This window comes from Agelaius tricolor, unplaced genomic scaffold, assembly GCF_023055355.1.
Source record: "Agelaius tricolor isolate 1412-34295 unplaced genomic scaffold, bAgeTri1.0.p SCAF_3, whole genome shotgun sequence".
NCBI classification, from domain to species: Eukaryota; Metazoa; Chordata; class Aves; order Passeriformes; family Icteridae; genus Agelaius; species Agelaius tricolor.
In genome coordinates, this window is record NW_027269263.1 from 63,992,817 (window position 1) to 64,005,538 (window position 12,722).

The 12,722-nt window shown below is 39.6% G+C and overlaps 1 protein-coding gene across 2 annotated transcripts in view; it reads left to right on the forward strand.

The window, feature by feature from the left end:
- Nucleotides 1–12,722, forward strand: part of USP6NL (USP6 N-terminal like) — a 115,379-nt gene that overhangs the window by 23,235 nt on the left and 79,422 nt on the right. The window contains exon 1 of one of the 2 annotated variants that reach the window (XM_071424107.1): nucleotides 181–826. The exons of the other annotated variant lie outside the window; for it this stretch is intronic. Within the exon in view, the coding sequence (XP_071280208.1) occupies nucleotides 754–826 (73 nt within the window). The 5' untranslated portion in view covers nucleotides 181–753. Of the gene's footprint in view, nucleotides 1–180; nucleotides 827–12,722 lie in introns of those variants that run through there. 2 annotated transcript variants of the gene reach the window in all.

Sequence of the window (12,722 nt, forward strand, 5' to 3'; positions counted from 1 at the left end):
GTCCATCATCTGTCTTGTGCCCCCCAATATTCCAACACTGAAATAGTTCTCTGGGCCTCTGGTGGTGGGTGAGAGAACGCCTGACATCCTGCCAGGATTTCCAGCGTGCCTCCCGGTGTGTGAGAATTCCTGTCACGTACGAGGGTGTCAGAGGTTTCTGTTCGAGGGGGGAGAAGAGGAGCCCACTGAATGTCTTTAGCAGGAGCTTGCTTGTGCCTGATGGAGTTTTTGCAGGCTGGGTTTAATTTTAGTTCTGTTGGTGGGTCTGATGCTGGTTCTGCACTGCACTGGAGTCTTTCTTTAAGCATTACGTGAAATTTCATGAACTGAGACTGACTTGAAAAGAGGACGCAGCCGCACTTGTTCCTTACTGAGCCTGGGGAGCACGCTGCATCTGTCAGCACTCCTTTCAAGGGGTTGTTTTTTTTTCTTTAGCTACTTTGTGAATGTTTCCTTTAAACTTTATTTAGAGAAATCAGTATGTGCTCTCTGCAGTAAACAATTCTAAAATGTTCTGTAGAAATACATTCAGGACTGGTTGCAGTTTTTTGTCTCCTTGTGCTGAAGTCACTCTAAATCCATCACCCCAGCCTGGAGAGTCGTCAGGCAGAAATCTTGCTGGGAAGGTAGATGAGTTCTTCCTGCTGCAGTTTTGCTGGAGCATACTGAAGAGAGCCATGTAATAAGATGTAGTAATGAAACCTGTTGGAATTTTAGAGGAGCACCTCGTTCCTTTGATCTTGCTAAGGAGCAATGATTCAGGTGCTACAGATTGTAAAGGATCTGGTGTCGCCAGCAAGACGGAGAACAGATGCTGCCAGGAAAGGTAAGAGCAGCTCTGGGATATACTCAGGGTTCTCAGTAACTTGCTATGAATCAGAAATATTTTGGGAGTTTGTTTGTAGTTAAATTGCATACTTGATACTTAAAAATGCTCTTTGTTGTGGCATGTACAGCTGCCATAATTTGCCTTGGAACTATATTAAGCCTAATTATTATCATTTTTGCAACTGCTGCTTTCCCAAAGAGAATCCCAGTGACGTTTATGATGCTGAAAATTGAGTTTGTCAGCATCTGTAACTGTTACTGTTGTACTAAAGATTTTCATGGTTTTTTTTTTTTTTTTTTTTTTTTTTTTTAATGGTAAAAACATTTTTGTTGTCAGGAAGCTCAGGATGTGAAAGTAGCAGTTGTATTTTGTGTAATCCCATCGATATAGTTTTTAGAATCTTAATGCTCTAAATGAGAATAAGAGCATAACCAGGCTTCTTTAGTGCTTATGTAAATGAGAGACTGGAAGTACAGAGCTGCACTTCTGACTAGGTTTTACAATTAGATCATTTCTAGATTACAACTAACTTCAAAATCCAAAATGCCTGTTGCAAGTGTATGAAAAACTACTTGAAATAACCAATGATTGTTTGAATTCAGTTGATGTTAAATGCTGTTCTTGTTTACTTCAGTGTGTTGAACATTTGTTTTTTCTTTGCTAAAGTAGTGCCTTCTTTTGTGGTATCTGTCAGACATCTAATAAGAAACTGATTAAACACTTCTTTTTTCTTTTACATCTTAATTATTTCCAACTGTTAAATATTTGGTTCGTAGAGGAACTAAATAATTTGTAGGGATAACTTAAAAATTTCATTGTTACTAGAATTAATTTGCTAGCACTGGTTTATTTTATATTGAATAGGTTGTGAATAATTTAGGATTTACAGCATCTGCCTGTTACTGTGTCATTTTTCTGTTCTGCCCTTAAGTGTAATGTGTGCTGTAGGCAAGTATCTCTATTTGAAACCAAATAACATCAGTCTGCTCTAATTGTAACAAGTCAGGTAAGGAAACACCTCTGTAAGTAAACAAAAGGAGTGAAGGTAGAGCTGGGCTCAGCTGTTACCCTCTTATTCTGAAAGAAAAAAAGGTAAGCTGCCTGATGATTTCCTTAGGTTTTGCAGTGATTGGTTGAACATCCCCCCAAGAGTTATGGAGTTTCATCCCAGTGAATTACTTGGCTTCAGCACTGTTCATGTTTGATTTGTGCTGTTTCCAGAGGAGGATGAAGGGACAGAAGCTCTACTTGTCTGTTCTGCACGTACCTCACTAGGCAGGATTTTTATAGAACTACTGGAAGAACTGCTTAAAAAGATTTAACACCAAAAGCCATAAAAATACTGATTTATAAGGACACACTCAATGGAATTGAAAGGGAAAGCTTTGCAAAACACAAGGAAATGCTCTTTCTCAGTTCTAAAACTTCCAGGTTTTTTTTCTGTTTGTTTTACTTCCTTAGTGAAAGACATTAATTTTGGTCATTGTTTGGGTGGTATTCTCAAGCTGCTACTAACTGAGCTAATTAGGTGTTAGCTCCTACAGAAGCTGGTGATGCATTTTGATGAGCAATATTAAGATCTTAATATTAAAAAACATTCAAAAACATTTACACAAGATGTAAAATGCTGACAGGTTTTGGTGATCAATACAGTAATTTGAGTAGACATTAGGTTTTGTTCTTCACAGTGTGCAACATTAAGCATCTGGTGTACATGAAGGGCTGTATTCTGCAGAAATGACTCATTCTCAGTATTGTTCTCAGTAAATGGAAAAATGGACTTGTAAAGAAAGAGTTGCTAGGAAGCCTCCTGTGAATGTGAGGTGAATCAATTGAGACGTGGGGGATGATGTGTGAAGTGTTTACCAAAATGCTTTCAAATTGGTGTTACTAAACTGTAAAGATTGTAAATCCCACTCCTCAGGTCCATCCTTCTCTTTCCTTTAAAAAGTGTTTTTATTAGAATATAATTTCTTGGGAGGTAAATGATACAAAGGAGCACAGTGTGTTAATTGCATATTTCATATGTGGTATCAAGTTAAAAACTTCTTTAGGACTGAAGTTCATAACCAAGTAACTGTTTTTATAAATAGTGCATAAAGTTGGAGGGGGGAAAGGATTCCTCTGCCTTCCAATTTTCCCAAGATTTATTTTCAGACTGAGGCTTAGAGGCACAGTTAATAGCCAAGAGTGTCTTTTTGCATCCATCATTCAACATCAGAAGCTTGTTACAAGGTCTGCAGTAAGTACAGCTACTGTGGAGATGAAAATTCAATCCCTGCAGAAGAAATTCCTGCAGAATGCCATTTTAAAAACCCCATTACTAATGCTTCATGAGTTGAAATGTGGATTTAATGGGGTAGCTGAAGAGCCTGACAGAGTTGTGGAGTCTAATTTTGGTTTTTTTATGGATCAGTCTATTTTCATTGTGGCTGTGACCTATGCCACAGGTTAAATTAAATTTAATTTTTTGTATCATAAGAGGTTGATAAATAGGTGGTTTACAAGACTAAATCCCACAAAGAGTCAGGCAGTGTGGGCATGAGTGTCCATCTTCTCTCCCAGTGCAAGACCTGTGGTTCTGGGTTTGTCTCCAGTCTTTGGCTGCTGAGGCTGACATCAGAACATCCTTCAGTGGGCCTGTGTGTCTTCCTTAGTGAATGCACAAAGTGAGCTAAACAGTTGGTTTTGATTTAGAATGTCTCACATTTCCATACTTTTTTAAATCTTGTGCTGTTTAAAAATTGAATTACTCAATATTTTTAGGGGGGAAAAAAAGTCGTATAATTGTTTTCCATAGTCTTGCAATTGCAGTGAGGCTGAGTGTGTAGAGTTTATTGTTTGGTTTTTATGGGTTTAGTTTTTGGGAAACTCCAGACCCTTACCATGTTTAGATAATATCAGATTTGTTAGAGGAAAAAATTGCCACTGGTCACTTATTGTCAGAGGAGTAACACTTTTACATGCCTTGTAAGTCTGAAGGTGAACATGAAGTTGTAAAGAAATTTAAGAGGTTGCCATTATTTTATTTATGAAATTGAAAGTCTGCTTTGAACAAAATGATAAATCATGGCAGTATAAAATTCTTTTGACAAGTGTTCTGATTTGAAGCCAAACCTTTTATGAGATCTCAAACCTTTCTGAATTTAAAAAATAGTTCAAATGCTATTTGTCCTAGAGAAATCCGTGTAGAGTATAAATCTACTAATTATTTTCTTCTTTTCCATCACTAAAATCTTGGTTGAAATCCAGGTTGTATAAAATTACTGAAGAAATACTCATGTTTACTTCTTTGCTCCCTTCCTCCTCTTACAGATGGCTACAGCAGAACTTAATTGGCAACATCACCTTGATGTTAGGATATAAAAAGAGACCTTGTATTAAAACACTTCTAGCAGATGGGAAAACTGAATTGAAATCACAGAATTAAAAAGGGATGCAATACTTCAGTGTGAGAGAGAGAAACTTGAGAGAAAACTTCAGTTTAATACTATTTTTTTTAAGAATGCAAGAGGAGGCATATGTTTGGTCACTGCACTGTTGGGCCTATGAGGTATGTAAATGTTGGGCCAGCCAAGGATAACTGGGTTTAAATTTTCCAGCAATAAATTGGGAAGTTACTGCCTGGATTCAGTGCAGACAGTGCTGTGGTGGTACCTTGTATTTCACTCTTAGACTTGACAAGAAGTAAGCAGTGTTTGTTTGGTTTGTTTCTCTGGGCATGGACTAAGTTGATTAGTTGCAAGATGGAGAAAATAAAATCAAGGTCCCACATCAAGTAGTCATGGTGTTTACCTTTGGTGATAATAGAGGAAAAGTGTGCTCAAATCAAATGCATTCCATTGAGGCATCTACTAAAATATGAGAAACTTTCTTCAATCCCTTGATTTTTCTGTTTCTTGTAGCATCTTTGCAAGGAAGGCTGAGAGTTTTGCCTCTTATGGGAAGTTCCAGGGTTACCTGAATTTCTTATTTTATTTTTTCATATAATACTGTTATAATCCATGTTGAGTATTTGAACTGATAAATGCTGAATTAGAAGTAAAGGTTTCTCTAGACTCACATACCTATCCTTGAATAGTTAATAAAAATTAATGAGCTCTTCAGTGAGCTGCAAGCAGGGAGTTAATTTTTTTTTTTTTTTTTTTTTTGGTCATTAAAATATGAAATTCTGCCCACAGGAGCCAAGATAATTTATTGCAGTCTGCAGCTCATCACTACAGCTACACAGCTTCAATTCACAATTTACTGTGGCAAAGTTTCTAGCAGTGTGACAGAATTTAACTGCATTTCAACAGTTCTGCCATTATTTGTGCTGAAGTTTCAGCTGTGGCTTCACAAATAATTAATGCTGGCAGAAATGACTCCTCCTGCTTTGCCTCTGCTGCCCAGTTCAGATCCCCACAGTGCTTCACCTGTGTGTGTGTGTGTGTGTGTGCCCATCAGTGGTTTGGAGAGGGACACTGAGCTTCTCATTCTTGTTGAGCTGCTGTGACCTTGATCAGTTTAACTCATCCACCTGCTAATGCAGCTAATCCACTGCTGCTGCAGTTCCAAGGAGGAGCCAGCAGTGGGATGTGAGAGAATCCATGGGGACAGCTTTCCTTCAGTGGTGCCACTGGCTGAGGCTGATGGGAAATGCTGGTGGGATTTCCTTCTGCTGGAGTGAGAGGAATTCACCTCAGGATGATACAGACACAAGCAAGTAATAACACAGTTGGGTCACTGCACAGCTGGACACACAATGTGTATCCAGAGGGTTTTTACCTAATATACTCTCCTTCTGTGGCTGGCATTTGCTATGTCTCACCTTTAATAATAGTAACTTTCATGGGTTACACATACATCATGGCTTTTCTACTGAATTTCTCATCCTGAAATTTTATTGCCTTTTTACTTTGTTTGAATTTTTATTCTTCTCCTTTGTTTGATGCCAGCTGCAGTGATTAAGAAAGGTCCTGGTGCTGCTTCACCATATGTGGCTGTTAATGGCTTACTTTAGTGTCTGTGTATTTGGTTATTAGGTAGGTAGCATCATTAAACGGAGTCTGTAGATGTTGTATCTTGGGAATTGGTCTGTGGCATAACAAAATTAGTACAGACAGCTAGAATTCATTTAGCTGTGGAGGAACTACAGAGAAAAGAAGCACTCACTACTTGTTCTGTCCTTCTGCAGTAATGTTAGTTACCTGAAATGAGCTAATTTACAAGCAGGTAAGCCCAGCAAAGGCAGCTCATCCCCAGCTTCCTACTGTGATTTGTTATTCTAGTATATCTTGGGGTTATTTTTGGGAAGGTGTGACCCTAAACCTATGAACTGTCAACTCTAATATTCTCAATAATCCTGAAATACAATTTTAAGGTTCTTATTTGTAGCATGTGGGAAATGTGGGAGCTTAACATAAAATATTCCTGTACAAGTAGGCTTGAACAAGAAGGAAGAGTAGGGAATGGTGCTGTAGTATAATAGGGAAGAACACAACAGGTTTGCAGTGATGTTTTTGCTAGATGGGACAGAAATTCAGTTCTGTGTGCATCAGCACAGCTGTTTTGGCATCACTGAAGCTGATCTGACTTGCTGTGTGTGAGGATCTGCAAACCCTGTCCCGATCTCACTGCAGCAGGAGGCACCTGGCAGCTTGGTGAAAAGACCAACTGAAAACAAGGTGGATTTGTTGGGTTCCTTGAAAGAAGAGGACAATTAATGATCCATCCAAGTTTTTGATTAACATTTGGGAAGATTAATGAGTAACATGGTTTTGAGCTCGAGCTGGTGGGATGGGTGTATTTGGCTTTCTGGTTTCAGTGATGCTCCAGCTGACACAAAGATTCTGCATTGCCTGAGGCATTTGTCCACTGTGTTTGCAGTAGAGCCAAGATCTCAAGCCTGGATCTCTGAACATGGCCAAAAGCTGTTTGCATCCTGTGCCTTGCTTCTCTATTGGCTCTTGTGCTTCTATCAGTGGGGGAATTTTACAACTAAGACATTTTAGTTGTGGTTTGGAGACTTTGAGAAAAGGCTGGGAAGCTCTGCCTGAAGGACCTAGAAAAACAAGCCTTATCCTCAGTCTTGCATTTTCATAGCTCAGGTGAACATATTTTTCTGATCTTGATTTTGGTGGGATGGCAGTTGTGCTGATGCTGTTTTCAAGCATGCAAAACTTTTTTCTTCGTGCTGACTGTCAAAGGGTAATGCTGAAGTTATTTTATATGAGCAAGTATATTTCTTTCCTTGAAGAAATACTTGTGCTCTTGTGATGTGCACACTTCAAGCAATGAGGGATCATCTAATTTGTTTTAATGTGTTCTTAAGTTTTCAGTATTTTATCCTCATACTTATCGAATTTGCAATTCAGTGTTAAATATGAATGTTGATGTCCATCTTTTTCAATTGAGAGGCTGGTACAGAATTTATTTGGAAAGCTTGAAAAGGTGACAGTTTTTCTGTTAAATTACAGTGGATACGATCAAGCAGTGGTGCAGAGATAAATGCTAATATGTTTGCTTGTTTGTTTTCAATAATTTAAAATGTGGTGAGTATTTCAAAGTGGCAGGGTCCCAGCTGGACATTTTCTACAACAGGTAATTATAGCTGTTGGGTGGCTTAGCCAGTGCTTTTCACAACTTCCCTGGACATCTTATCTGGCTTCTTCAAAGTATTTTTGTCCTGTTGAACTTCTAGATCTTTTGGTACAGCTTGTAAGGAAAACATCCAGACCTCTCCAATCAGCTATCAAAGCAATTTTTTAATTATTTTTTTTTAGTTAATCCTGTCTAACAGCAAATAAAAATACTGTTTTTTCCAGTGGATTAGCTTACACTGTTTCGTCCTACTGGTTGCAAATCCAAGCAGTTTCTTTTAAAGGAAATTATCTGTCAGCATTAGTATTAAACTATTCATAAAAATGTTAATTTGAACTGAATTTCCAGATCAAACAGAAAATGTAATTAATGTCAGTTAATTAAATTCTTGGTGGAAATGAGAAAATAAGTACACAGATGCCTAAGACTGCTGTTGTCTCCTTGCTAATAAAGCAGCTAACGAAGCATTTTTAGCAGTACCTGGAGGGGGCAGGTCCTTGGTGAAAATCATTTCCTCAAGGAACAGATTCTGCTCCCTTCTGCTTCATGTCCCAGGTGATGTAGGTTTTTTCCCCTAATGTTATTTTCTGTAGCATTATTACATGTCATCACAAACAAATAAAAGGAAATAGATGTGCAGGCCCTTGATTACACACTCTTCTCTCCAGGAGGAGAGCACGAGCCCGTGTCAGGTGTCATGATCCCTTAACTCTGCACCCCAAATCAGGTTATAAATCTTGGGACCTGCCACAAGGGCTCCATGTGTACACGTGGGCTGTGGTGTGAGATGAGTCTGGGCTGGCTGGCCACAGCAGCCATGAGCAGATTCTGGCCACCTGGAGAAGCTCATGGATGTTCAGCTTGTGGACTTTGGATACTCTTGTTTGCCTGATCCCACTGCTGGGTTTAAGGTGTTCTCTGCTGCCACTGGGAACAGCTCAGGTGCACACTGCTCATGGAATGGTGGTCAGAACAATAACTCTGCACAACAGGATTGACCTGTTCCTTTAGTCTCAGGGTATTGTGAAGACCTCAGGGGTTTTGTAGCTTTTAAGCCAGGTATCACCCTGATTCACTCAGTTGAAACTGTACATCCTTGGGGAGTGAAAGTTGTGTGCTGCAGTTGATATTTTTCCCTCCCTTCCCACTGTGTGTGTGCTAGTTGCTTTTGTTGTTTGTTTGGTGTGTTGGTTTTTCCTTGTTTAATAGTAATTTTTTGTCTGGCACTGTTGTGCTTTCTGAACAGTATCACAATCTGGATGCTCCACTCCAAGGGCACATGAGCCACAGGACTGTTATAGTCTAATGCAGGTATTAATGACAAGTAAGTGTAATACTGGGAAAAACAGACTCCTTATTTCCCTGTGGTTTAACTCATCATTGGAAAATAGGTTTCTATTAAAGGATCTAAAAAATCAAATGTCTTTTTCTTAGCATTCATGTTATAGTGGTGTAAGTGATGGCTGCACCTTCCCTTCCTTGCAGGCATTAGTTACATTTGTCCACTCCATGTTCAGATATAACCTTTCTGCCTGGTATTTTTTAAAAAGAAAATAGCAAAATCCTGTAAATTTTGTGGGCAAATCAGATCGCACAAAACTTTCTGATTGATTGACTGGAAAATATTTTTATTCCCTGAAAGCTGAAGGGCAAATTGGTTGTTTTTTCTTTTCCTTGTTTTCAGATGAGATGTTTTTCTTTTGAGATGTTACTTAGTATACCAAGCAAGATTAATATGTAACATTTGGAGAGGAACATGAGTGTGAACAGGCAAGTTTCACTGTATTGCTATGTGCTAATCTTCCCCCCCAAATATTTTGACTACAGGGCACTCTTCAAACCCTTTTTTGTCTCTACTTAGTCAGGAGTATCTTACAGAGGTTAAGGCTGAGTTTCAGGCTTCCTTTTGAGAAATAAATCCTTCAAAGTTTTAATTAATAATTTTGGTTTACTGATTCCTGTCCCAGTTAGAATGGAAGTGAAGCTTTTGTTGCTAAACCTCATTTCTGAGTGGGAAATAGGAGTCTGAAGGACATGGGTATAATGCAGTTCACAGGTCTCAACTGGAATGTGAGAAGTTGCCTTGATCTGAAACTTCCTCTTGCTGATAGAAAAGGAAATACTGTTTGTGCTAATGAAGGGACTTTGGTAACTTGAATATGCTGTGATCTCTCCTAGAGAAATATTTTCTGTTTCATTTAAAGTCACATTGTTTGGATTGGTGGAACAATTCCTCATCACTTTCAAGTGTTGGGTGTTCCTGGGATGTTTCCAGGGCTCCCCAGTGTGCAATCTACTGCTGATTTCAGGTGTTGCACTTTGCTGTGTGATGTATAAATGGCTGCACCATTGCTCTGTGTCCTAATTTTTCTCCTTCTATAAAGAAAAGACCTGACTAATCCTTTCCTTTTTCTGATGCCAGCTGTACATTGAAAAGACTTTTAAAACGTTTTGAAAAATTTCCCCATCTATGCTGCAGCTGCATCAAGTCTTGAAGCCACCATGTCACATCAGTGAGTAAAAGAAAATGTTGTGTTCACAGACTGTAGTGTGGATCACACATTGCACAAATCAAAGATATGTTTTTGTCAATTCTGGGCCGTGAATTAGTACTCTGGCTAGGTTTTGAAAAACGTGGGATGAATGCTAGGCTGGAGCTTGCCAAATCTATAGATGAAAAAGAAAATAAGCTACACAGACTCCAATTCCCACTACTATTTAGTTTATAGGCATTGGAATGACCTTCTAATCTGTGCAGTGATAATTGCCTGTTTTACATAATGTGTAAAGCTTTGCAGAGGAGTATTTGTAGTGATGGAACATGTATTAAAAATCATTGTCTGGCAACTAATAAGAATGTAAAGCCATTCTATAAATAGTGCTGATAAGTTCTAAAAGGAGGAATGAGCAAATATACTTAGGCAAAATCAAAAGACAGCTGTGCTGGGCCTGGGCTGGGCATTTAACAGTGGCTCATGAACTGTGTCCATGCTGGCAGAGATGGACAGAGGAAGGCTGGGAGTTCAACATTCCTCTGTATTTCAGCAGTTTTTTCCAGGCTAGATCAAACCTTGGGTAGAACATAACTTGGAGGTAGGAGTGCATCTCCCAGATAGTTGAACCTGGAAGGAATCCAGCTGTGCATTCTTCCAAGTCTCTTCCCAGCACAAAGTGGAGAGCAGTAAATAGAGATGATCTGGAGCTTTGCTCCAAAGCGCTCTTCCAATTTAGACTAAAATGTTATTTATAGAATTGTGTGGAACATCAGTAGTCTTTTATCCCAGATTTATGATCTTGGCATTGGATAGAATAGCCTAATGAGGTTTTCCTTGGAAATAAATGGAATTTCTGGTAGGCTTGATATTCAGGGGCAGAGGGGGATCGAGGGATTATGCACTAAAGCATTGAAGACTGACATTTATAACTTGGGGTTTTATATATTCTGCATTTTGAGATTAAGTGTTAACTTAGTGGCAGAGTTTGTGTACTGGGCTTACATGGCAAGGTTTTGGTAGCTGGGGCTGCAGAGGTGGCCAGTGTCAGAGGAGGCCAGGGTCTGCCCCTGGGCTGGGCATAGCCAGACACAGCTTGCTCCAAAACAGGCCCATCTTGGGCCAAAGCTGAGCTCACCAGTGAAGCTGGTGACACCTCTGAGATAAGATAGTTCAGAAATGTGCAGCAGTTGTGGGAGAGGAGAGAGATAAAAATACAGTGGGAATTAACTCTTCAGACCCTAAAGCCAGTGAAGGAACAGGAGAAGGTGTTTAGGCACCAGAGCAGAGAGTCACTGGCAGCTCTGGAGAAGACCCTGGTGAGGCAGCTGAGCTCCTGCAGCCCATGGAGGTCCATGGAGGGAGCAGAGATCCACCTGCAGCCCCTGGAGAGGCCATGCTGAAGCAGGATCCTGGCAGAAACTGTGGCCCTGGAAGAGCAGCCCACATCAGGAACAGGTTTGCTGGTAGGGGCAGCAGCTGGTGGGAAAGGCCCCTGCTGGAACAGTTTGTGAAGGACTGTATCCCTTTGGAGGGACCCCGTGCTGGAGCATGGGAAGAGTGTCAGGATTAAGGAGCAGCAAAACCCAAGTGTTATGGGCTGACCTGTACTATTTTTAATTGCTAGTAAATTAGATTTCCCAAGCCAAGTAGGTTTTTCTCATGAGTGTAATTGGTGAGTGGCCTCCCTGTTTATCTTGATCCATGAGCTTTTTCTTCTTTTCTTCTCCCCCAGTTAAGTAGGAGGAGTGAGAGCAGGTCAGTGGGCACTGGGCAGCCAGCCAAGGGTCAACCCACTACAGCAATGCTGAGATGTGCACAACCTTAAACTTTGCAGCTCTGTTCCTGTGAGTCCTCCCCAGTCCATGTCCCCTGGAGCTGCCAGGGATGGCAGCATGAGCAAATTCAGCAGCTGGGCTTTTCTGTCATTGCACTCACATGATTCTGTTTACCAGCTCTGCCCAGAGCAGTAACTTCAGCAGAGTGGGAGACAAAGAGCAGTGATGTGGTCAACAAGCACTGTAAATCCAGGATTGGATGTCTGAATGATGTCCTCCTGTCTTTTCCTTTCTGCTCTCTTAATGTACTCCTAGGTCAAATCTCTCAGTGTTAAAAAAAAAAGAAAGAAAAAAAAAAGAAAAAAAAAAGAAATGAATAAGCTTTGTAACACTTCCAGCTGCTGGTGTGTAGTAACTTGTTTTGAAACAGTATTAACTGGTATGCCAGTTTTGGAGCAATTTTGGCTGGGAAGTGTTAGAAATTCTGAAGTCATTGCTACCATTAGGAAATGTCAACAAATTATCTCTTGTATCCTCACTGTGATATAATTTCATGATATGAGGAGTTTGCAGAAGAGGTAATCAAAGGCTGATGAGAATGCACTTGAATGTGAGGTGATTGCAGGTGGACAAGGGGACACAAAATTTATTTGACATATCTGAATCATTCCTGCTGCTGTTGAATTGCTATTTAATAGTTTGGTCTGGGCTTTGTTTATTTGACTAAGCTACCTTGGAAATTTCTGATTCCTTTTTCATTTAAAACAACTTTTCTGTGGTATTTTTTACTTTTTTCCTCTCAAACCTATTTTTACCTGCCCTTTATCTGTCATGCAGCTTTCATCAGTTGAGTTCATAGATTTCTGATTAGTGGAAAAATATTTGTTTCCAATTAAAAACTAAAAAAAAACCAACTTAGAGTGTCTTATTTGGGAGTAATTTATTTTAATACAAAGACATTAAAAATGGCTCTAACATGAAAACTATTGCAGCTCTTTTATAATTTTAAATTTTTTTTTTCTTCCACAGTTAAAAAAAACC